Source organism: Sceloporus undulatus, chromosome 4 (assembly GCF_019175285.1).
Source record: "Sceloporus undulatus isolate JIND9_A2432 ecotype Alabama chromosome 4, SceUnd_v1.1, whole genome shotgun sequence".
Classification (NCBI taxonomy): domain Eukaryota; kingdom Metazoa; phylum Chordata; class Lepidosauria; order Squamata; family Phrynosomatidae; genus Sceloporus; species Sceloporus undulatus.
In genome coordinates, this window is record NC_056525.1 from 171,619,230 (window position 1) to 171,645,143 (window position 25,914).

At 41.3% G+C, this 25,914-nt stretch overlaps 1 protein-coding gene across 5 annotated transcripts in view; it reads left to right on the top strand.

Annotated features, from left to right (window-relative positions):
• Positions 1-25,914, top strand: part of PHACTR1 (phosphatase and actin regulator 1) — a 386,579-nt gene that overhangs the window by 247,447 nt on the left and 113,218 nt on the right. Inside the window, exon 1 of one of the 5 annotated variants that reach the window (XM_042461659.1) lies at positions 9,157-9,439. The exons of the other annotated variants lie outside the window; for them this stretch is intronic. Coding sequence (XP_042317593.1) covers positions 9,157-9,439 — 283 coding nt within the window. Of the gene's footprint in view, positions 1-9,156; positions 9,440-25,914 lie in introns of those variants that run through there. 5 annotated transcript variants of the gene reach the window in all.

Here is a 25,914-nt window from a genome sequence, read left to right on the forward strand (position 1 = left end):
CACAGTGGTTAAATTCTACTACTGCAGCAACAGTGTTGTAAGTTCAATCCTAGAGGAGGCCTCCAAGGTCTATTCAGCCTTCTATCCTTTTGTAGATCAATAAAACGAGTACCTAGCTTGTTAGAGGCAATTGGCTTACACATTGTAAACCGCTTAGGGATGCTAGTTCACTAATAAGTGGTATAGAAATGTACTTGCTATTGCTATGGCTATTTCCCCCACCCTTTCTCCCAGTGGCTCGGGACAGAGTATGTGTGTCCCCTTAAGATAACATTGTGGCTGCAAGTGGGGATAATCATATTATTAGGTGATGCAAGGCAGCTGCTTAGAATGGAAGGGTTATGAAAGAACAGCACATGGTTAGCTGTTTTAATTTTTATTGTTGTATCTTTAATGCCCGGAAGTGAGGGAGGTGTTTATGAGATTGTTTGCCTTAACAACCCAAATGACTTGTTTATCCTTAGCACTCTAGGGTCCTTAACCTTATATTTCCTTTAGCAAAATGTCTTTAGATAATCCTGTCTGACAGGCAGATCAGGTTTAGGAAGGGTTACTAAAGCAAGGGTTGCTGAGCTGTGCCACCAATAATGGCTCCCATGTCAGTGGGACAGTAAAGCCACTCCAGATTTTAATGCAGACTGTCTCCAAGGGTCTTGAGCTCTATCACCCCCTTCAAAGCTATCCAAAATTTGGAGTGGATTCATCACCCCACTGACATAGGAGCCACCACTTGCCACTGTCAGTATTAAATGTGTTCAGCTATTTCCCCTATTTAATTTTTATCTAAAAATCCCTTTTGTCACAGAGGTTAAAAAAAAGAGTTCTGTGGTTCTGTTGTCCAGGGCAGTGATTTGAACCCAGTCTCCTGGTCGACTACCTGTCTGGTAGTCATTGTAAAAACTGTTCAAGATGCTGTGTTTGCTTAAAATTTGCTTACCTTCTGGAACTTTAAAGGGCCAATATGAAAACTCCAGCACAAAAATCTAGATAGTCTCTCCCCCCACCACCATGCACACACTTTACAGCGCTCCAGATGTTTTGTTTGAAAGAAGCTTCATTGACCTGGAATGTTGAAGTGCACCAGCATTGTCACTGAAGTGTGGTTAATGCTTTTGATAAGGTTTGATTTAAGATGTTGGGTTTAAATTTCAATGTATTTCACATTGCTAGCAGAGTGGTGCAAAGAAAGTACTTAAAGATGAAAATGTAGTATAATTTTAAACTTACATTCATAGATAGATAGATAGATAGATTCATATTTGTATATATTTAATAGTATGGATATCTTTGTATTTGTGGGATAGATATTTGTATAGCAGCTGCATGGTGAATCTAATTTTATCTGTTTGGGTTGAGTTCAGATTACAACAAAATTGAGTGATTCTCAACATTTGGTCTCCAGTATTCTTTGCAGAAGGACTGCTCTAGTGTTGGATAGTTAGTTGTAGTCCAGGAAGATCTGAAGAGCTACACATTTGATATTTCCTACTCTGCCATTTGAGAAGAACATGCCAGTTGTAAAATGGCCATGGGTCAATTCACAGGTGGATTCCTCTCTAGCAGTACAGTAAGTCTCAGCTGCTTAGTAAGGCAGTGCAAAACCAGGAAAACATTGGGCATCTTTGCTCCAGGCACTCTATCCTCCCCATCTGGAACTGTTGCCCAGTAGATGTAATGCAGTTTGACACCACTTTGACTGCCATGGCTCCATCCTGCAAAATTTTGGGATTTGTAGTTTGGTGAGGCATCATCATACTTTGACAAAGAAGGCTAAAGACCTTGCAAAACTAAAATAAACACACACACACACACATCAAAAATCAGTGTTCCAGAGGATGGAGATACAAAGTGGTGTCAAACTGCATTACATCTACAATGTATATGAAGTCTCAGTGGAACTTACTTTTGGATAGAACTGAGCCATTAAGCTATGTCAGGTTTAAACTTTATTAAAATGCACCAGTTATGTAGACCACAAGAGTTGGCAGTGTGATGTGACAACAAAAGAGCCAATGCAGTTCCAGCCTGAATCAACAGAATTCAAGGGAAGCAAAGAGGATCACTCTGTTCTTCTTTGGTCAGTTCACTTCTGGGAACCATAGCTTAAGGACATCACCCAATATGAATATGTCCAGAAGAGGGCAGTTAAGATGGCAAAGAGTTTGGATACCCTATTTGCCCCATGAGGAGCAATTTGAGGGTATTGGCTAGATTTAACCTGAAGAAGCCAAGACTGATAAGTTTGATAGCCATTTTTAAATATCTGAAGAGCTGTCATGAGGAAAATGGAGCAAGGTCATTTCCTGCTGATCAGAGGATTCAAATTAAAAGAAGTTCTGACTAAATAGCAGGAGGAACTTTCTTGATGAAAAGAGTTAGAGTTATTTTGCAGTGGAAGAGACAGGTTTGGAAGATGGTCATTTTTAAAAAGAATATGTGGGTGGCTGATTCTCAGGTTTCCTGCAATGAATAGTGGCTGGGTTATTTGGCCCTTTGGTACTTCCAAAGTAATCTGTTTTGTTTGTTTGTTTGTTTGTTTGTTTTTTGTGAGGGGCTGGTATTTAGAAGCTTCTCATAAACTGAGTTCTTAAACTGTAGGTTACTTAGTGTATGTATAAATCCAACACTGCATGTACAAAATTGCACTATTAGTCAAGTGAGGGACTGGAGTAGCAGAATCTATGGGCATTAAAATTCCTTCCATTACAAGCCTATTCATTTCCCCCATCAGCTTTTGGCACAAAGGTCTCTGCGTGTACATTTGGAGGAGTGTGTATTTGTGTAGAAGGATAATGACATCCAGAGAATACATTAATTATATTGTCAGAAACATTTCACTTTACAGTATTTCATGGCTTTGCATTGCTACCCATCCAGAGGTTACAAACAAAAACAGCTCCACCTCCCCATTTCATCTTTTTCCCCTCTCTTTTTGGTTCTTGCTAATTTGAGGGAAATTTTAATGTGCTGAACACAAGATTGACAGTTGGTGCTAAGTCGAGCACTGTGTAGGCAGAAGATGTGAAAGCTTCCACGCACTTTCCCCTTCACTCTGACTTAGTTGTCATTTGCAGCAATTTCACTGTTCCAGACTGCCCTAGTTGGACACTCCCAATCCAAGAAAGCATTTGTGATTGACAGATTCACTGCAGCAATCTGTTCACTAACTTTATGACGCGTTGTGATGTTGCCATTTGTTGTCTTCCTATTCAAGACACAACTTTATGATATTCTAGTCTAGACTGAATTCCCGTCATTCAGACTTGTTTTGTTCAATACCCAAATTAATTTAAGTGTCAGAATCCAGTCTAAAATAAACCACCCTAGGGCTACCTTGTATCTGAAACTGTGTAGATGAGTATAGGTACCAGAGTTGTATGGACTCCTGAATGCTGTATTATTATTATTATTATTATTATTATTAGCCTTTATTTATAAAGCGCTGTAAATTTACACAGCGCTGTACATACAATCTTTTTAATTAGACGGTTCCCTGCCCTCAGGCTTACAATCTAAAAAGACCCCACACAAAAGGAGAAGGGAGTAGTGGTGGGGAAGAGGATGAGGTCCAGGAGCTCCTCTCTACCTCCAAGGCAGATGGACTGGAGGGAGGGCTTGGCTTCATAATGGATGGTTAATCTTCATCCAGGGAGGCAAGCGACAATTATGCAATTAAGCCTGGGAACGCTTCTCTGAACAGGATGGTCTTCAACTCCATTTTGAAGCTGGTTAAAGAAGTGATGGCTCTTGTTTGGGGGGGAAGAAGGTTCCAGGAGTGAGGGGCAGTGAGTGAAAAGGGGCGAATCTGAGATGGGGCAGAGGAAATCCTGGGCTGGGACAGTAGACCGTGACTACCAGAGCGGAGGGCCCGAGTGGGAAGGTGCGAAGAAAGAAGGTCTGATAAGTAAGGAGGGGCCAGTCCATGGAGGGCTTTAAACGTGGACAGCAGGAGCTTATACTGAATGCGGAAAGGGAGGGGGAGCCAGTGAAGGGATGCCAGCAAAGGAGAGATATGGTCAGAGCGGTGGGCGGATGTGATAATGCGTGCAGCTGAATGCTGGACAGAAATTTAAGGACGGAGGTGAGAAAGAGGAAGCCCTGCCAGAAGGATGTTACAGTAATCAAGTCATGAGATCACTAAGGCATGGACCAGGATCTTGGCAGTAGAGTCGGAGAGAAATGGTCAGATTTTGGCAATATTGTACAAAAGGAATCTACAAGCCTTGGCTGTGGTCTGGATCTGAGGGATACATGACAGAGAAGAGTCAAAGATGAAACCAAAACTGCGGGCTGTATGAACCTGTGATAGGAGTACATTCAATTAGTATTCTTCAATTGCTGTTTCTAAGTAATGGCTGGGACAGAAATGAGTAATACAATCATAACATTATTTACAGATTATTTGGGATTTATATATTTTTAAAAGCTTTATTGTCTTTCCAGATATGAAGTATGAAAAGCCTAAATATTCCATTAACACAGTATAAAATGTTAACAAATTAAATTACAGTTACAATCCTGCAAGGTCAGTCCAAAAGCATTAAATATATAATATAAATATATGAAAGCTTAAGGGGAAAGAAGATGTGTACAGGGTGGTGCCATCCTGACTCACAGATTGTCAAGGGACACAGAGAAGACAATTGGTTGTTGCCTGGCCCATCCTGTTTAGGATTCGGTTCATCCTTTTGCTTCACAAGACACTGCCACATGGCATAAGGAAAACCTTTTTCAGGCTTTTTCCTGCACTGACTTCTTCTTCTTCTTCTTCTTCTTTTTTTTTAAACATTCCATGATTTCCTGGCAGGCTGCTTGGTGCTGAATATAGTCCCTGCTTCTTTGAACTAGTGATAGTTTATAAGTTGTCATCATACTATGCTATATTATTCTTGCATAGTGTTGTGTGTCTCTGTGTGTGTGCGTGCAGATTTGTTGAGTATTTGCCTCAGTGCAGTGTAGATTGAACTCTGACAGTTCACTGCATCTTCATTCATACAAAATATTATGTTTCTCAGCATTTTCTACCTCCATCATCCTTTCTGATGCAGCTCCTTTTCTGTGTTTCACATTCCAGTCTTAGCCCTTACTTAATTAAGCACAGCTTCAGCAGGTAGGAGGAGAGAGAAAGTCCTCATTTTAAATAAGGTTGGAGAGTGGAGTTTCTCCTAGGGCCAGTTTCCCAGCAAAGAGATGTGCGGGTGGGATAGCTTTGGATAAAGGTTCTGTCTTTGCATCTTATAAGCTCTTGGGAGATGGCTTTTAGTGTAAGGAAAGGGGAATCTTGCTTTGCCTATTAGGTCTCCAAGGGTAATGCTGTAGCTCTTCAGGTCATTTGAGGTTTTCAGATAGGGGCAGTGGGAACAAAGACAGGGCATTCATTCTGAGATAAGCAGTCTGACCAGACTGTGAGAGTCTCCTTCTTCTTGGTGACCCTTGGGCAGGATTTTTCTAGGGAAGGAGGATTCCACTTTGGAAGAGCTTGCCCTGGTGTCACCAGCTCCTGCCAGCTAGAATCAATGGATATTATTGTGAAGCAGGGGACAGATATAGCCTCTTGAGCTTTGCTTTTAAAAGAGAGCCAATAGAAACACAAGAAGAGGAGTGATGAGAGTTTAAAGGCCGGAGGGGAAACTGGTTTCATTGTGCACAAAGTGAAGAGGGGTCTTTGACTCTTTTATGATTAAAAAAAACTTAATTTGGGAGGGATTACCACTCCCAGACTTCCCCAGACAGTAATTTGACCATACTCACAGGAAAGTTCTGGATGTTTTACTCCAAAGAAAAAGAGCAACTTTTCCAAGCTAATTCTAACCAACCTTCATATATCGCTACATTCAGACTAGGTATATTTGAAGCCTATGCTTTAGACTCCACATGTATTTTGGAACTGATGGTGGTCCAGGGGAGAAGTTTAACCTTTTTCCCCATCCTATTTCCCCGAGTAAAAGTCCCTCCAATCCAGAATAGTTGCCTTAGTAAAACCCTTTTTAAAAGTTATGTGTCCCAGATCTTCTGTACAGTGATGGTTGAAAAGGTCAGGAGCAGGTGTTTATGGTAGTGTGAAATAATGATGCCTGAAAAAAACTCATTACAAGTGGGATCCAAAATTGGTCTGTGTTTAGTTTGTAGTGAGTGTGTGATGTGCGGATGACCTTCCGCAAGCTTCTGCCTGAGTTTCATGATCATCATCTCTGCTTAGTGTACACAGTACCTGCCCTTTTATAACCCACTTAGGACTCCATGCATCTGAGGAAGTAGATTCACGTCTACAAAAGCTCATTCTACCAGTTTCTTCCAATTACTGTAGTCTCAAAGGTGCTAGAAAATCCTTTTGAATACTGATTTTCCATACTAAGTCTTGGAATTCTATCACTAATAGCACAGAGTTCACACTTGTACCCTCACTCTTATCCATGTCAGTATTAAACTGTGGTTTTCATGGAAGACTCGCCTTACTATGCAATTCATCTCCTCCTTTTCATGAGAAAGCAACAGTAATCCCTGTTCAAATGCTATTTATATAAATAGGGGATCTATGTAGAGATTTTTGGAACTATAACTTTCCAAATCCCCTAGCCTGACTAGTGGCCTTGCTGGCTGAAGGACTGTGGGAATTGTTTTTCCAAATTGTAATTTTAAAGTGTTGTATTAAAGGGGGAGAAAAGCTATATGTTTTGCTCTGCCATTCCTTCCACTCTATGTTCAACATAACTTGGGCAGCAGGGAAGTCTTTTGCCCATGGAGGTTTTTCACGTGATTTAGAATTGTGATAGAATTCTAAATGCTTTTACATCTTTTTCAAGATCTACCCCAGTATGGTGTAATGGTTTGAGTGTTGGACTAGGTATCTGGAGACCAGGATTCGAATCCCCACTTGGCCATGAAACCCACTGGGTGATCCTGGGCAAGTCACACTCTCTCAGCCTCAGAGGATGGCAATGGCAACCGGCCTCTGAATGAATTTGCCAAGTAAACCCCATGATAGGTTTGCCTTAGGATCACCATAAGACGGAAATGACTTGAAGGCACACAACAACAACAACAAACCCATCCAATTAGAGATGAATTCTATTGGTGACTGCTAATTATCAACTCAGATTTACTAATTCAGTCAGAAGGGAGTTTCACTGTTCTTTTTGTACTAATCATCCAATCACATACTAATCATCCAATCACAAAAGATTTTTACTAGTCTTTTGCTAGCTGATCACTCAGATAAGGCTTTCACTGGTCGTCATTATTCTGGCTGTTAACTTCAGGTGTTTCAACTTTACCTAGGCAGCTTTCAGTCCTGTCTGTAACTTACACAGCTTTCCCATATTGCTGATACTTATTGATCTTATTGTTGGTAGCTGGCAAAACACTCAGACAATGTTTTTACTTAGAACAAATGATCTTAACTTAACTTACACATGCTTTATTTCTTGGCCAGAATACGGGGATTGTTTCCTGATTTGCAGATAATTTGTTTTCAGAGCCTTAAATCTGTAAAATTATAGAAAAATTGAGTCCAATCTGTACTAAATAAACAAACAAGCTTCATTTATATATTGCTTCATACCACCTAAGCAGTGTCTAAGCGGTTTACGACTGTAAGCTAATTTGCCCCCAACAGTCTGGGTACTCATTTTAGCGACCTCGGAAGGATGCAAGCCTGAGTCAAGCTTGGGCACTTTTTTTTTTTTGCTGGTCGTGAACTCGCAACCTTGTGGTTTTGAGTGAGTGGCTGCAGTATAGGCATTTAACACTGCGCCACCAGGGCTCCTACCAAGGGCTTGAAGTGTCTAATATCTGATGCTGTATCTGCTCTGTATCCATAGGCAGTCAGAATTGCTGATCCTTTGGTCCCTGTTCATTTCAGATGATGGCCTCTGCTATAAATGAATTGTCAATCATGATCCCAGAGGGACCTGGCTAAAGTGAAGCCAGCATTTTTTGTATGTGGGGATGTGTGTGTATCTGTATACATGCACTTGTTTATTGACCAAAACATGTTAGTAACCTTTTGGTTTCAAGATGGTCTACAAATTTGCAGTAACAAAATAATGGCTATGGGGAGAAAGAGACCACATCATCATAGAAGAGTAATTAAAGGCATTATCAAAATCATCTCAAACAAGTTAGAAAGCCTGGGGGAATAAAAGCTAGGAAGGTGAACACCTACTTTGGATAGTATACCAGAAATCCCCATCAGTGTCTTCTCCCTAGTTGCCACCTGCTCACACCTGACACCAGTGGTCTCCAGAAGAAAACCTTGACAGATGACCACAGTGCACGGGGAAATGGACCCCAAAGCTTACAAACCAACCAGTGACATGACCCCAAACTCTGTATAGGACTTTGTAGATAAGCATCTACACTTTTGAATTGAGCTTGGGAATGGACCAGGAGTCTGCTGTTTTAGTAGCCTGTGTCATGTATTTTTCTATTTTGCGTGCTTCCAGCCTACTCCCTGTTTCTTTCTGTTAATTGTAATTATAAGAGCATAAGCCTCTAGTGCTGCTGGGTGCAACCCCATTGTTCCCAAGTGAGATCAAGAATGGCAGCTTATCTTGCCAGAAGAGTCACAACCCCAGCATTCATGCACGAAGAAGCAAATTGAAAAGAAGGGCTCTCTGTCTTGCCAGGGAGGAGAACATATGTGTTATATTTATGTTTGCAAGGTGAGAGCCAGTGTGGCATAGTGGTTTGAGCACTGGGCTAGTACTCTGGAGACCAGGACTCAAATCTCTGTTCAGCCATGGAATCCCGCTGGGTGACCATGGGCAAGTCACACTCTCTCAGCCACAGAGGATGGCAATGGCAAAGCCCCTCTGAAGATGCTTGCCAAGTTATAGGGTCCCCATAAGTCAGAAACAACTTGAAGGCACACAACAACAAGAAGCGCAAAGGTGAGCTGAGGCAACACAAGTCTGGTTGGCAAGGAGCAGTAGATCAAGAGCATCCTGCAGCTGCAGTCCTTCTGATTGGTGAAAGCATCGGGGTCACCAAGGTCATCCAAAGCTCAGTCCCTGCTTCTCTCTTTTCTCTCCCCTTGTTTTTTCTCTCTTTCTCTCTCTGTATCTTTTCTTTCCCATCCTGTCTTCCCTTCCCCCCTTTAATCCTGGTGTGCGAGAGGGGTGTGTGTGAGAGAGGGAGTGAGTTTGTGGCAGATAGATGCTCTGCTTGGACGAGAGTGAACGGATGGCGGATTCTACACACACCCGGCAGCCTTGGATGCTTTCCTTTGCCTCCTCTTCTGGCCGTAGGGATGGCAGTGCTCCAGATAAGAGTGAGGAGAAGCCTAAAAAAAGAGCCTTCTATCTAGTGAGGATGAAGCCACTGAAGGAGCCTGTTACAAACAACAACAACAATGTGTCGTTTGTGATACACTGTCACATAGGCAAGGAGATCAAACACATATGCAGCAACTGCAGTCGCGGGGAGGAAGCCCGTGACGGTGAGTGCAATGTTTTTAGAGTCTGTGTTATGGGGGAGATGAATAAGAGAAAGAGAGAGAAAATGCTTCCTTGTGATGTTTGTGTGTGTTCATGTGTGCCTTGCTCCCAATACTGGGTAAGCTGGCTGCTTAAGGGTCTCAGGAGGAGAGAAAGAGGAGACTGGGAATAAATGGTATTTGGTGTCCTGTTTGGCATACTGAGTAGTGGGAGAGGGTAAGGCAAAAGCAAGTTTGTCCCCGCACCTTCATTTGCCTGAGTCTGGCGATCACAGTTCATGCGTCCTCCCTCCTGCAGCTGCTACAGAAAGAGCTTTGTGTTTTGTTTGCTCTCACCATCATTAGGATGGCTTGATGAGATGTGTCTTTATCCCCCCCCTCCTCCAAATCTGTGGTAGATCAACTCTTCCCTACCTACCTCCTCTGTCAACATGCTGCAGTAAAGAGTTTGCTTGACTTAATGATCTGGAGTTAGGAAATGACTTTCTGTGGAATCAATCTCATGTGATAGTTTGCTGGGCTGTCATCTCCAAAGACACATAGAGATGTGTGGAGTTGTTGGCTGAAATCTTAAGGTGATGAATGTGGCGCCTTTTGCCAGACTGTAGCCAACAGCCCCCCTCCTTGCTTCCCTTTTCATACTGAGTGTAAAATTCAAAAAGGTGAATTGAGGTAGAGGCCAATAGAAGTTCAGGGAGGTTTACCCAGGTAAGTAGATCTGTTCTGTGTATTTGTAAAGAGCAAATGAGCTGGTTTGAATAAGCTGGTGAGGTAGGATTTGGGCTGAATCAGCCACTGAAAGAGGCAGAAAGCGACAAGAGACATTAGAAAAAAGCTGAAAGAAAATATCTTGGGAGGTGTTGCCAGACATGTCCCTTTGCCAGAGCTAAGTTAGGGGTAGTGTAGGGCGGCAGTATCACTATGTCTCATTTTTTGCTTACGATATAGAGGCACTTACGTTAAAATCAACTTGAATGGATACGTAAGGTAGAGCTCATTTTCTGAAGGTCAGAGAAAGGTTTTTGATTGCAAATCTAGGTTGGAAAAGAGTGGTTTATCATCTGAAAAGGTTGTGGTGGCTTTTTCACCCACTTTTGATGTTTGGGATGGATATATGGTTAAAAAAAATAAAGATATTAATTTTGCTTGGAAAAGCTGAATATTATCTGGATCCTGGCAGCTCCTTATCAGCCAAAGCACTTCAGTTGCAATAAGATAGCAGTGATGTGCTCCCCCCCCCATATCTTTTATGAAGGGACACTTGCTGGTATAATTATAATTTCCCTATATTGTGTTGGAAGTGGAAGAAGGCTAAATTGCTTTGTTTTGTATAGGGGTAACAGGACAGATTTTCAGTAGGTGTATGTGTGTGTGTGTGCGCACAACTCCATGTCACCTGCCAACTTGCATAGATCCCATGAATTTCTCAGGGTTTTTATAGGCAAGAAATACTCAAAGGTGATTTTACCAGTTTTTTTCTCTGAAATATAGCCTGCAAGTTACTATTCATTAATTTTCTCCTATCCAGGTACTAACTAGGGCTGTCTCTGCTTAGCTTCCAAGATCAGACAAAATCTGGCACCTTTAGGGTATTTATGTATGTATGTACCCTCAAATCACCTGTCAATGAATGATAACCCCATGGATTTCTGAACTGGCACAGCCACCTCTGAATGTCCCTTGCCTAAGAGAACCCTGTGAAATTCATGGGGTGTATTTATAGTGATCTCAACATTCCTTTCAGCTGCACTACTGTATGCAGAAAGAGCACTTGGCTCATACATTACATTCATATTTTTTCTACTGTTCCCCCCCCCCCCCATTTTTTATTATTACCAGTGACATCAAAGTCCATTGGAAAATAAACCCAGAGATTTTCAAACTAGCTTCAAGTGCCTTACAATCTTAGCATTATCCCTTTAACCACCACCACCACCACCCCGCCAAAAAAGCAAATTATGCTAGTTATTTAAAATACATGCTTGCATCCCTAAATGTATTACACCAGACCTATTTATCCATGTCCCTGGTCTCAAATTTCTGAGTGCTAGTATAAAAGGAAAAGCATCAAGGTTTTCCCTGTATCTCAAGCAACTATACCTTTAAAAGTAGTCTATGGCCCCAAAATACTTTCTAGCAAGGTTTATGAGGATACAATAACCTGACCTTAGACTTCAGTGATGTAGTCCACTTTGACACTTGATTTTAAATTATGGAAACTGGCAACACTGGAAACATGAGAACACATGGCAGAAACTGGGCTTTCCACCTAATAAATATTTGTGGTTACTTATAATGTAATATCATGACATTATGTCTTAGGATCATATTTCATTTATATCTGTTATATATTTTTAAAATGTGTTGTTGGTAGCAGAGGGCATTTCTATCTCCGGTTGGGCTCCTTCAAACAGTGTCAGGAGATTGTGCTATTTGTTGCTGTAGTTCTTGCTTTTTTTATTTAAAAAACGAAATCTGATATTTATCTTGTATTAGGCTATTTTCTGGCAATTTCTAGCACCGAGTGTAATGTTTTATACCAATTCCAAGTGGGTTTCTTTTTATTCCCAAGACATATTTCCTATTTTTTAAATGTCTGTCTGTCTGTCTGTCTGTCTGTCTTGCTTTAAGTATAGTGCATCAGTGAAATGACACAGTGAAATATACTATCACACTATAACTCTAATCTTAAAAAAGAGAGAAAAAAACATTTGCCCTTCGTGCCATAGGACCACTTCAACTAACTATGCCTAAGGTTTGTTTTTTAAGTATTTGGAAGAGCCCTAGTAGAGGTCCAAGAAGTCACTATGAACAACCCTTCCAAAAGAAATGTGTGAGTGGTTTTGGAAGCAACAACAACCAGCAATACCCAACAAAATCAAATAAGCTATATTGCAGCTATATTGCAGCAATATAGGAAGAGTCAATGAATGTAGCCCATGAAAGCTCCTTCAAAGAACATTCAGGCTATGCATCTATGCACAGTTCCATTCACCTCCGTTGTAAAGATATTTTTAGTGGATTGTGCCCTTGCCTTCTCACAGAGGAATTATAAAGTGTTGGAAAGGTCTTAGTATACACGTATTCCAAACTCCATGCGTCATGTAGCATAGCACAAATGTAGTACACATCTTTCATTCTTTCTTTTGTAAAGTCACAGGTATAGAACACAAATATTTATATAGATGGAAGCATATTGTGTCCTACATACAGATCATGTCCTTTCTCAGGCAAAGAAAACAGCAAATTGAAGATGATCTTGTCTGAAAGGAAGGCTCTATGATTCTGTCATTCCTGGACTAGAAACCAAGTACAGTACTTTGTTGTGTGGGCTGTGAGACAGTGGCTTATTCCTTCTTCTGACCTGCTAACTTTCTTCTTGCATGCCACTTTTTCCTTTGCCAAAAGGGGCAAGGTAAAGGCCTTTATCATAATGTTGCATTGCAGTGTTTATAAATCTTACCTTTCTTGGAGTAAAGTTTCCAGAATCTGTGGCAATTAGTTGAGCTGGCTAGGAGATTCTGTGATTTGTAGTCCAAAAAGTAACATAGCCAAGTTCCAGTGGGAACATTACTTTGTCTCTTGGGAGATGTTGATGATATCTTCTTTAGACTCCTTTCCCTGGGAAGAGAACATTAAGTGGCAGAAACTCTTTGCCTTTTTGCACTGTGGCCCATCTATGAACAGGCCAAAGCAGATGCATCATCCTTGATGAGCAATAGATATGAAAGGTTTGGAGTAATGTGCAAGAGCATTTTTCATTGCAGTGTGGGGTGGCCACTGTCTAAAACTGATCAACCTTGTGGAAACCTACAGGATGCTTGCAAACTCAGGTACCACAAATGAATGTATTCTACTGCCTTAGAGTCAGGCTGATGGTCTATCTAGCCTAGTGTGTTCACAGAGAGGCAGGAGCTATCTAGCGATTCAGGCAGAATTATCTACTGGACTGGAGTCTATGATCCCATGTTTGAGGAAAAAACATCTTAGATTTAACCTGGGACCTTCTGCTTTTGAAGGATGACTGGCAGCCTGTTGGTGGCATATGCAGGAGTACCTCTGCCTAATGCCTGTGTGTGTCTTTTTGGGGAATTGTTGCAGAGGTTGGTGTTCCCTCCCACCCCCCACAACAAACAACCTTCCAGAACTTGCTGTTCAGCAGATGTAGCCTTCCCTCCCTGCAAGCTATTCCATGGCTAGTAGAGAGCAAGAAGGATTGGAGAAACATCTGGCTATGTCCCCATATTATATCTTCCCATAAGACCTCAGACAGACCCTGGTGCATCTCAGTGGGTGATAAAATTGTTCTTCTGGCTACAAGGACATAACCAGAAAATTCTCTGACCTACCCCACCCCATCTCCACCAGCCAGGGAAAGGGTGTGGGGGGGAGGTCAGTGTCTCGACAATAAGTTCAAGGGATGTTGAGTGGACAGCTATAACATAGCTCTGCAGACAGAACTATTAGTTAACCCCTTCCATGTGAGGTAATAGCCAGTGAGTGTTACTCAGATATTGGAAGTATATTATTACATGTAATAATGCATTACTTTGGAATAACAAAGTCATAATAGCATTGCCTATATTGCTGTTGTTTGGTTTTTTTAAAAAAAAAAACAATGGGGAATTACAAGCAGTGTAACGCTAGTGCACAAGGGAAAGGGAATAATATAAGATATATTGTGAAGATAAAAGTGGTTAGGAAGAAGTGTTTTATGTGCTTAACGCAATAGATTATGGCTGAGGCACTGGCTCTATGTGCCTATGCATGAGAAAGAGAATGGGGAAGTGAGAAAGTGTGTATGTGTGTATTTGAAAGAAAGGAGCATAGACTGATTCCACCCAGAATGCACATTCTGGGAAGTTAACCATAAGAGAATGCATCCTTTGAGCAGAAAAAAGCTCTCTCTGCCCACTGTGCATTAAACCAAGGATGTTGCTGCAGGCTTCAGTGCTTATTTAAGCAAACATCTTCTAACCATCAGCAACCTTTAAAGAAGCATCTTTGCCTATTAGCCAAAGAAGCCGAGAGAAAAGATAATAGCCTCATTGATGGCTGAAGCTGTTAATGCCTGATGGGCTGTGAGTTCAGTGCCAGACATTCAGTTTTCAGCTTTTCCACCAATTTTCTTTGTGATGGTAAGCAAGTTTCTTCTTAGTGTGTATATGTGTTTTCAAGTCACCTGTTGGCTTATGTCAACTTCATGAATTTCATAAGCAGTTAATACTCAGAGGTGGTTTTGTTAATTCTTTCCTTTGAAATATAGCCTACAGCACCTGATATTCCATGGTGGCCACCCATCCAACTAACCAGGGCTGACCCTGCATAGCGTCCAATATCAGACAAGATCTAGAGCCATTAGTGACATGTACTTAAATCAGTAATCATAGAGCTCTTATTTATTTACACAGTTTAGGAAAGAGTGCTCGCTTAACCCAATAGAGTTACCATTTCTAGAGTTGCACTGTATAAAGTGGGTGAGAAATTGGATATCATGGATTTGTTTTTATTATATTTTGATTCCTTTATTTGGTGGTTCCAGATCCCATCTGATCTTTTAAGCTGAGCAGGGTCAGCCCTGGTTAGTACTTGGATGGGAGACCACCAATGAATACCAGATGCTATAGGCTATATTTGACAGAAGGAACTGGCAAAACCACCTCTTAATAATCCTTGCCTAAGAAAACCCCATGAAATTCATGGACAGGCAATTTGAAGGCACACACACATACATTTGTTAGATCTCTTCTCTGTTAAAGTATTATTCCTGAGGATTTCTTCCCATTGGTGTTTTTTTTAAACACAGAAACCACCAGAACAACAAATCAGCCCTCCTCAACCTTGCCCCCCTTGTATTTGGACACTTCTGCTATCTGGGAGTGATGTGATTCATTGATCAAAGAACTGGAGGACACCAGCTTGAGGAAGCTTGATAGACTATTAGATATTGTGGTTCTACTTGTACAAATAGTATTGCTGTGCAATTGTCAGTTACTAGGAATCTACATGTTACACTTTTTCTTCACTAGAAGTGTTTTATGTCCATGTAGGGACTGTATACTTGTGAAATAGTCAAAAGCTTGGGCCTGTCACTCATAGGAAATGTTAGTTAAATTATAAATAAGTAATGAGCTTTATCACACCATGGGGTTATAGTTTCATAGTGACGCATTAGTCCTGCTATTGCTTCAGCCTTATTGTACAACATCCTTGCTCTTCCAGTGTTCTGCCATGGGAGATTGTTTTCAAAGTGTTTCTTTTTATTAACACCAAAAATCCGTACATGACCTCCTTTTCCACTACTTTTCCACTATGGTTTCTGGTGCAAAAATTCATTTGCACTTTTATGGCAATTTTAGGTGGCCAGTAGGCAGTCAGTGGGTGTGCTTTTGATGGCTCACTGCCCCCAGCCTTTTTTTTCTAGCCCAGAGTTTCTCTCTCCCTCATCCTCTCTCTCTGACTCACACACATACATAACCTGGAAATGTAAGAAGAGAGTATTCCAGTTTTAAAAAGCATTTATTTTTCTCTCTGTTTGCTTGCTGTTATTCCTTTTCAGAATTACTAATCACTGGCAGATGAAAGGAGCATCAGGATATATCAGATAAGATCACTAGCTGCCAGCTTCATCTGCCAGCAATTAGTGATTAGTTATGTCTGAAGTTAACTAGAAGTCTGATGAGAACCACCGCCACCCCAACAAAGGGGAAAAGGCCTTTTTAAGTGTAAGACTGTTCTCATTTATATTTTTATTATAAACTTATATATTTCTGTAGATGGACATTTGTGTGTGCGCACACCAAACTAGGAAAAGGGGCAGGGATAACCTCATGGAGGAGTAGAGGATAGCCAGTGCCAAATGCTGTATGCAATAAGATTTTAGCACAAATGGATACTGTAATCCTGGAATGGTTCCAACAGTGCTAGAGGAAAGAGAGTAGTCCTGTTCAAATAGCATTTTTAGAAACATGCTATTGTACCAAGCAAAGGGCCTAGTATGATAAGGCCCTTAGAAAGAAAAGTACCTTTCTTCCTGATAAGACATAGATATAAATGCCAAGGCTATCAGAGGAAATTTTGCTGCCTGAAGCAGAACCACCCCAACCCAAATCCAGCCAAGTTATTTTGGCACATGAGGGGGGAAAAATCCCAGAAGCAGCTTTCCCTGACAGTGGAAAAACAGCAAAACTATCAAAAGCAAATTAAATAACTAGCAATTTGCTGCCCTTTTGTGGCATCCCAAATCTGCTGCCTAAGGCACCAGGCCCATCATTGCAGTTCCCACCTGCACTTGAAGACTTTAGTTTCAACAGTTCAAAAAAAATAATAATGGGGAGGGATCCCTGCTTTGCAAGTTAAATGAAACCTTTACTATTAAATAAAACAAGGTACAGTAATTATTTTGCTACTTACCAAAGTAATTATTGAATCAGATTGCTCTCTTCCTTGCAGGTTAAACACCCTGTAGTTGGTGACTATGTTGTTTCCTTACTAATTCACATATGTGTCAGGTGCTTCGACTGTACTGCCTGACCAGCTCCTAAAATGAAGGCAACTGCTAGCTGTTGAAGCCTTTATGATCATACTTATTGAGAACATCCCTAATCCAATCTTAAGCATGCCCTGGACAATGGGAGTTAAAAACAATAGCAGAGCTTCCAGCATCACCATAGCATTTAGGAGAGGGGGAGGTAATTGAAAACAAAAGTGGGTAGTTGATGCCTTTCTGATTTTTATGAAGTTGTTCTCACTGCAGTGGTTAAACGTGGGCTGAGCTGCACCACTTCAGGCTGGAGGTGGACATTTAGGATATAATTTCAAATCCATAACTTAATTTTCAAAAAATGCTTCCACATTTAAGGAAATCTAGCACAGCACCAGGAAGGCAAGTTTAGAAATTTTACAAATTTTATGGCTACCAAAATTCCCAAGCCAGCTTAGCTGTTTGAAGCCCCATAAAGTAACTTTTTCAAGAAGCCATGGTACATATGGCATGGGTTGTGATTGCTGGCAACAGCTAAGGAATGAAATCTGTTGCACAGCGTGAAATCTCACTCTTTTGACAGCATTATTTATTAAACAAAATGTGGGTTTGTTATTAATCTCCCTTGTCAAATATTATCTGCTCAGAAGTTGAATCAGTTACAGATGTATGATAGATAGGGATAGTTCAGCTGATCTTGTGAAGTAGTTGCATGGCCAAGTCCCGCTGGAATTGTGTTTATTTTCAAAGAACCTGGAAGTCTTCCAAAACCAGGCAAATGATATGGATGGGCTAGATTGTTTGCTGAAGCACAGCTCAGTACTTGGAGCATTGAGAAATGGCACTTCCCCTAGGAGAATCTGGAAGCCTCCAGTGTATTCATAAACTGTAGTGTTGCTAAGGCCAAAGAGTGTTACCGTGTTGATGTTTTCTCCTACTGTAGACCCATCTGGTTACAGTGCTCCCTCGGGTTACGAAATTAATTCGTTCCGCGGCTAATTTCGTAACCCGAAAAACCTTCGTAAGCCGAATTGCCATAGGCGCTAATGGGAAAAAAAGCCGCGGCTCTGCCGCGGCTCCATTTAAAACAGCGCCGGCGTTTTTTCATAACCCGAAAAAACGTTCGTAACCCGAAACAATAAATCCCTATGGGATTTATTCGTATCCCGAAAAATTCGTAAGCTGGGTAATTCGTATCCCGAGGTACCACTGTATTTGGTGGATATCTAAAACATACCCGTTTAATCAATTTTGAGATACTGTCAGATACAGTTTTAAAAACATTTGTGCTCTGAAACAGAGGTGTGAACTGTGTATATGCTCCCCAACCTGCAGTTTCAAGCATTCCTCATCATTAATTAGTCTGGCTAGGGCTGCTGGGAATTGCTCCCCACAAGCAACTGCAGGACTGTATGATTCTCACTGCTGCTGTATAGAAATTCAAATCTATTATGAAGTATAATCCAAACCAGTGATTCCCAAAGTAGGCAGTATGCCCCCCCCCAGGGGCGGTGGAAAGATCTAGGGGTGCAGTAGGAGGACAGTGAGGATAAAGGAAGTGACCAGCCAAAGTATTGGTGTGCAAGAAAGATAAGAAGAACCAACAGCCTTTAGGACCATGGTGGAGATGAGGAGTTAGAGCATATTATGGTGAAGAAGAAACAGTGGCAAAAAGGTTACATTTGGGGCCCTGCTTAAGGTTTGTGAGCTTTGCCAGGACTTGGCTGGCAGGTTGGAGCTGCACTGCTGCTCCTGCTTTCTTTTATTGGACAGGCCAAGAGAAAAGGAAGCAGAAAAAACAATGTTTGTGTTGGCAAGTGGGGGGAATGACATGAAGGTGTGTGGCGAAGGCATGTCTCTAGGGAAGGAGGGGTAGGAGTATCTGGGTTTGATTCTTTATCTCTCTTGTACTGAGAGTTCTTCCTTGCTGGGGAGGAAAGTATGAAGCAGGCTGTGCTTCTGCCTGCCTCAGTAAAGGTTTGAGAGTCCTTCTTTACCACAGAGAAACCTCTCCCTTTGCACCCGTTCACCTTGGGAGCAGTAACTGAGCAGATGGCCAAGCAGGACCTGAGAAACCTCTCACCCATGTTGGCCTTTGCCACAAGGCCAGCACAGGTGAGATGCTTCTTGTTCACTGCTCAACCAGCTGCTCAGTTGCTTCTCTCAGCGTCACCACATGCAAAGGGAGCAGCGACCACCAGGCAGTGACTGGGAAGCCTCTCCCCTGTGCCAGCCTTGTGGCAAAGGTTGGCACGGGTGAGAGACTTCTGGATCACTGCTCAACGGGCTGCTTGGTAACTACTCCCTTTGCATTGAGTCACCCTGGGAGCAGCAACCATGCAGCCAGCCAGCTGGCTTCTCTTTTGCTGTAAGGCTGGTGCAGGCAAGATGGATGAGCAGGTATGGATCTCTACCGCCATCACTGTTGCTGCTGTATTTGTGTATGAGAGGTTGAGGTGGAAGAGAAAGAAGTGCCAAGTTGGGTGCAGCTGAGAAAGGCATTTGCAGGATGGCTGCTGTACAAACAGTAGACCTAATATCAAGAAATAGACATTGCAGTGTTTTTAGTTTAGGTACACCCTTAGTGTTATCATTGTCTTCATTTTCCATAAAAGGTTCTTGTGTCTGGAGGATTCAATATCATTCTCGCCAAGACTGATGGCACAGTCCACAACTCATGGATTTATTCCTCATGCCAATCCAATCAGGAAGGATCATCCAAAATTCCAATCAGTTAATACTGTTACCTTCAACCCCTCTCCCAAAATTCATTGTTACTTGTCAGGTTAGTCTGTGCTTTCTAGACAGTTTATTCCATGAGGAGACACAAAAAAAGGAGGACTGTGATGTTATGTCATTACATTTTCAGACAGGTAAGAAGAGATCTCTCACATGTTTTGCAACTGATTGTTGCTTAGAGTAGAGCATTAGTTATCCATTATCTGCCTGCAGGATTTCTTCTGATTCCTATTTTTCCAATGGGCTGACAAGTAATTTTTTATCCTGTCTGTTGAAGTATATGGTTTCTCTTTAATATTCTTTATTGCCTTCTTATAGACTGCTTTCTGAGTATGTGGATTGCATTAGACTGCCTTTTATATCTCTTTTCCACCCTTGATTTTTACCTATTCCCCAGAAAACTTTGGTTTTCCTCTGACGGGTCCCATTTCTTATTTATTAAAACTAGGAAAATGGTTATCATTCTAATGAGTTTCTACCAATATAGAGATCATTGGGAGACGCACTTTGGACGGTGCAGGGCATGATTGTTGGCCTAGGTGCCGAAGTTATAGCTCATGCCCTCTATACCTAAAAGCTTTATAAATTGCCATATGGTACTCCTACTTGCTTTATGGGGAAGGGTTATAGCTTAATGGTAGAGCACATGGTTTTCAGTCAAAAGATTCCAGGTTCATTCCCCTTTCTTCTCCAGGTGTAGTTTGAAAGGACTACACCTGGAGAAGAAATAATTCCTATCAACAGTGGAAAATTTATGCTGTAAATAATATTGAATTAGAAGGACCAGTGAACTGACTCAGCATAAGACAGCTTCAGAGATAAAGTGGGTGAGTGGAGGGGACAATACAGCCTATGGAATCAAAATAGTTTTCCACATTCCATATATCAAAGTATAGCAACACCCCTGCATTCACCTTCTTTTCTTATACCAGCATGACAAAGAGGCCAAACGCAGGAGCTAGAGATAATCTGTTTTTGTTAGCAGCCCATATTTCTAATGAAATGTAAGATTACAGATCCTAAAACTGAAGCATGATAACAATTAATAGTGGTATTTCAACATTTGTAAAGACATAAAGACATTCACATAAGTCAGACTAGTGGTCCATCTAGCCTGCTTTGAATAATGGCCAAAGCTAGGCTGAGAAAAATAACACAAGCAGTCAGCCTTTTTAATAGTCTCTGCAGCCTGGTTTGTCGGTTCCTGCTATATGTCACAATGATCGTTTTTGTTCCAAAGGGGTCATTGGTTACCACTCTACCTCTAGCCTGCCTTTTCACCTTCATCCAGACGAAATCTTCATCTAGAGCAAAATCATTTAAGAGGAAAGAAAATGCCCTTTGTCTCCTTCAGCCCGATATTTCACAGCCTAATAGATTCTGTTTGAAATGCAAATTGTAACTGATCTATGTATTTTATGAATGTATCCTGATATGTCTTCCATTTGTGAACAACGTGTTTTTGTATAGTTCTGTGAAAGAGTGTGTATCTCCATTGTGCAGTTACAGTTTTTTGATGCTATTTTGCTTGTCACGGCTTCACCATATGAAATTCTGTGAGATGTAATTTGATGAGATAGTGTACTTAGAATTCTCTGCCAGTGAACTCCCCATAACAACAGTTCCCAAGGCCTCCACTCAAGAAGAGGAACTGTGGATTAAATTAGGGATCCTAAAGAACTATATTTGAGCAGAGTTCATTCATAAGATTCTCTCACCTCAAATTCTAAGTACATCACCAAGCTACAAATCACAAGATTCAGAAGGATGCAGCCATGACAGTTAAAGTGGTTGTTGTGTGCCTTCAAGTCGTTTTTGACTTATGGTGCATCTAAGATGAACCTATCCTGGGGTTTTCTTTGCAAAATTTGTTCAGAAGAAGTTTGCCATTGTCATTCTCTGAGGCTGAGGGCATGTGTCTTGCCCAAGGTCACCTAGTAGGTTTCATGGTTGAGCTGGGAATCGGACCCTGTTCTTTAGAGTCATAGTCCAACACTGAAGCCACTCCATCATGCTGGTTATAGTGGTTTCCAACTGATATAATTGTATAATGTAGTCAGACTGGAATGCTGTATGGCACAACGTAGCATAGTAGTTCCTTGTGTGGTACTTTGCTACTACTGGTCAATCAAGAGCCTGCAGACTTACATTGGTCCACGGCTGAATATGGCTGGTGGAGAGTGCTGGTGGTGATGGTTGAGACCATTAGAGAAATGTTTGGCTATATACCCATAGCTAGACGCAGAAGAAGTACATCATCTCCTGAGATCCCTTGGGGTCCTCGAGAGGATGATGTAATCATTCTGCATCTGGCTGTGGGGACACGGCAGACACTTCTCTGACTCCTCTCCATACTATCCACCAGCCAAGGAATAGTCAGTGAGAGGGGACTACAGTTGTTCAGTGGCAACCTGGAGGGGGCTTGGTTGTTGCAGAGGGTAGAATGGAGTACCAGCCTCTGCATCAGCCGCAGAAATACATACACAGGTGTGATGTAAAGTTGTATGTCAGCCTAAGAGTGTAAAGCTGTATTTCTCAAGGCTGGGGGCCTAATCTTAAGGATGACATGCAAGTGGTATGCCTGTGTCTTCTCCTTCATCACATTGTTGAATGATAGTTCAAAGAAACAACATTAATAGCTTTTCTATCTGCTATTAATATTCTCAAGCTTTAACTACAGACAAGAATTAGCCTGTTGTAAGTTCATACATCTCCTCTTTGCCCTTTGTTTTCATTGACCAATATGCTGTGCTCCTGGCCTTGCATGAGAGCAAACAGTATCAGCTGAGCTGTCGGCCTTGGTTTGCTTGAGTGACAATACACTGACCCCCTCACTTAAACTGATGCAAGTCTATTTTAACTGTTATGGCTTTCCTAAGGGAATTTAGCAGACTCTGAAGGCTTCCTCACTTTTTTTAACTTGTGCCCTCAGAGATAGTGGCCTTTCCTGTGTTCTGTTTCGACAGCAAGAAAAGAAAAAGAAGAAATTATTTTACTCCTTATTAGAGTTGCTAGATGTATGGGATGTTTTTGTACAGTTTTATTCCATTTTTAAAATAGCTTTATTCATCAAGTGTTCAATAATTGTGATTCTCGAGAAAGCTTACAAAATATAGCAAGACAGTTTAACTGAGTCCATGCAGATGCAGTTGTAGAAGACTGGTTACAGAATTATTAACGGTTTAAAGAGGTATGATTTTTTAAAAATGCTTTACGAAGCAGCAGATAATACAGAAAGGGTTTTTATTCCAGAGAGCAAAAGTGACCACATAATTCAGCATAATATGAATATGCGTCAGTTTCTAAAAGACTGAGATTTTTTTTAAAAAAAAAAATAGTTTGTTGAATGCCGGGCAGGTATTAAAATGGTGTTTTGGCAAACTTCTCTGCCAAGGAAAGCCAAACAAAGCCAAGATAGCTCTTCTTCTGATGGCCAATCCATTGTAATTCAGCTTGTGGGAAACATGAAGAGAAAGGACTTTGTGGATCATCACAGAGTGTGGTCTAACTGCATATAGAAAAAGACATCCAGATACAAAGATAAAAGAGTTGCATTCTCCATCCTGTCTTGCTTTAGTAATACAGTGGTACCCCGGGTTACGAATTTAATTCGTTCCGCGGCGCCGTTCGTAAACCGAAAGATTTCGCAACCCGAAAAAAGGCTTTCCGCTAGCGCTGGAAAGCTGCGGCTTTTTAATTTCGTGCCAAAAAGCGCCGAAACACACCGAAAAAAATTTCGTAACCCGAAAAATCTTTCGTTACCCGGAACAGTTTTTTCCAAGCTAACTTTTTCATACCCCGGAAATTTCGTAACGCGATCAATTCGTATCCCGGGGTACCACTGTAGATTTATTTGGAAAGTATGGTGATAGTTCCCAGAAACTGTCAAACAAGGGCCTTTCACATTACACAGTCATAGCAATATGATTCTACTTTAATTTCCATGGTAGTATCTTGTGGAATTCTGGGGGTTGTAGTTTCATCAGAGGCACTTGAGCTATCAGCATGAGAATTCTAAATAGCCCTCCCTGAACTTCAAACCCCAGGATTCCATAAAATGTTCCATGGGAGTCTTGCTGCACAAAGAAAATGACCATAAGAATGTGTTGCTTTTCCTGCTAATATCGCCCCTGTGTGGGGATGGTTGCTGAAGAGAGAAGATTTTCAGTCATGCTCATCAGCAGTAGGACCATGCTGGTTGGGGAACAGTAGGAATGGCAGACCACAAAAGTAACTGCTCCAGGTACACCTATAGTAACATCACTAGAAGGTGCAGACAATGACTTCTTTCTCAGTTTGTCTACTCCAGGATGGATATTCCAGTGTTTTTAGATAATAACATACTGGGACTTGACTGCACAAGCTCTGTTCTCACAGCAGTCCCGTTAGTAATAGTAAAATTGTAACATACCACTTTCACCTCACTCCTCTCAATCACTCAACCTCCATTATTTTCTCTTCCTGGCCTTATGCCCTATCCAGCATGTCTTTAGGGATTTGTTTGTTTCCCCCTTTTCTGTTTTCCTCCTTTTCCCCATGCAATTCCAGAACTCTGATGTCTTGATTGAAATGTTAAGTTAAAAAAAGAAGTATAGAAAGAAAATAAACAAAAAAAAATACAGTTGGCCCTCCACATTTTGTGGCTTTGACTTTTGCAGATTTGATTATTTGCAGTTTTGATTAAACCTCTAGAGATCTCCAGGTCCTCCAGTGCAACTCTGCTGGAAGTTGACTGTATAGTTGTGATGAAGAACCTAGAGAAAACACTTCTCTATGCATTTGTGGGTCCTTCCAACATGATTCTGTGGTCAGTTTCTTTCATATGTTAATAATAAAGTTGCACTGGAGGTCCTGGAAATTCCTAGAGAGGTGTTCTCCCAGGTAAAAAAGAATATATATATATATTTATTTATTTGCGGTTTTTCCACATTCACAGGGGTCCTTCACCCCTAACCCCAGCAAATGTGGACGAATCACTGTAAAGGTAATTCAGGTGCTTGAGAATAGTGAGGAGGGGAGGGATAAGGAGAAGGGAACACTGACACCACATGAATGGTAATTACTTAGCTGCCCTTGGAGTAACATGTCACACCTAGGTTATATGGCATAAGGCCAGGACTTGCATAATTGCCAGGTCATGCATGGGTTTCCTCCGTCACTGAAAAGGGATAGATTGGGGACAGAACAGCTACAGGTTGGAAGCATTGTCATGCATTGAGTATTGCCAAAGCTGCTTCTTTCCCAGTATAAAAAGCTGCATACAATAACGTCCTCAGCACTTGTTCTGTTTGCTTATGGGATTTGTAGGCCAGAACATCTGGGGGACTACACCTGCACACTCCTAGTTGTGGCAATGAAGATTAACAGCTACTTTCCAGATTGGGCAATACAAACAACCACCCCCCAGAAAAGGTACTATAGTGCTGTAAAAGATACAGAAACGTTTCTACCATCAAAACAATCAAGGGTTGGAGGAACTGTCCTCTGAGAAAGGTTACAATGTCTGGTATTTTTTAACTTGGAAAAAAAGGAATAATGTGGAAACATGACTGAGATCTATAAAATTGTACGTGGTGTGGAGAAACTGAGTAGTGAGAGCTTTTACTTCTACATAATATTACAACTGAGGGTCATCCAGTGGAACTGAGTGGTTGGAGGGCAAACTGAAGGAAGAGCTTCTTCATGCAGCATATCATTTAAGTGTGGAACTTGTTACCATAGCATCTAATGACATATTATGTGTGGTGCCCTAATTTTTCCATATGCTTTTGTTCCCGTCAGTAGTCCCAGATAACAAGTCATGTGCTAAGAGCTGTACAGGCGGTTACAGATGGAAATGTTGCTGCCTAGTGCCTTATTAATCCTCCTGCTAACTAAAGAGTCAGGCATTTGTAGATTAAGCTGTCACTAAGCAGATCTTGATGATATCATAGTCAATAATCTGCATAGTGGTGGAGCGCTCAAGTGCACATTATCAAGATAAATAGATTGTAGGAAATGCCATTGTGTCCTGTTGTGTCCATAATCCATAGCTAGGAACATTCTTCAAGTCATTTATGGGGCATGATGATAGCACTTCTTATAAGGAGTCCCTGATAACACATTGATGAAACTCAGGGTATATCACTTGAAGACATAATGATGCTGAAAGGCGCTATGTTGAGACAGAATGAACTAGTCGAAGCTTAATACAAAATTAATGTCCAGTACATTGGCTGGTATTTATTATAAACAAAAGCATCTAATGTTATTCTGT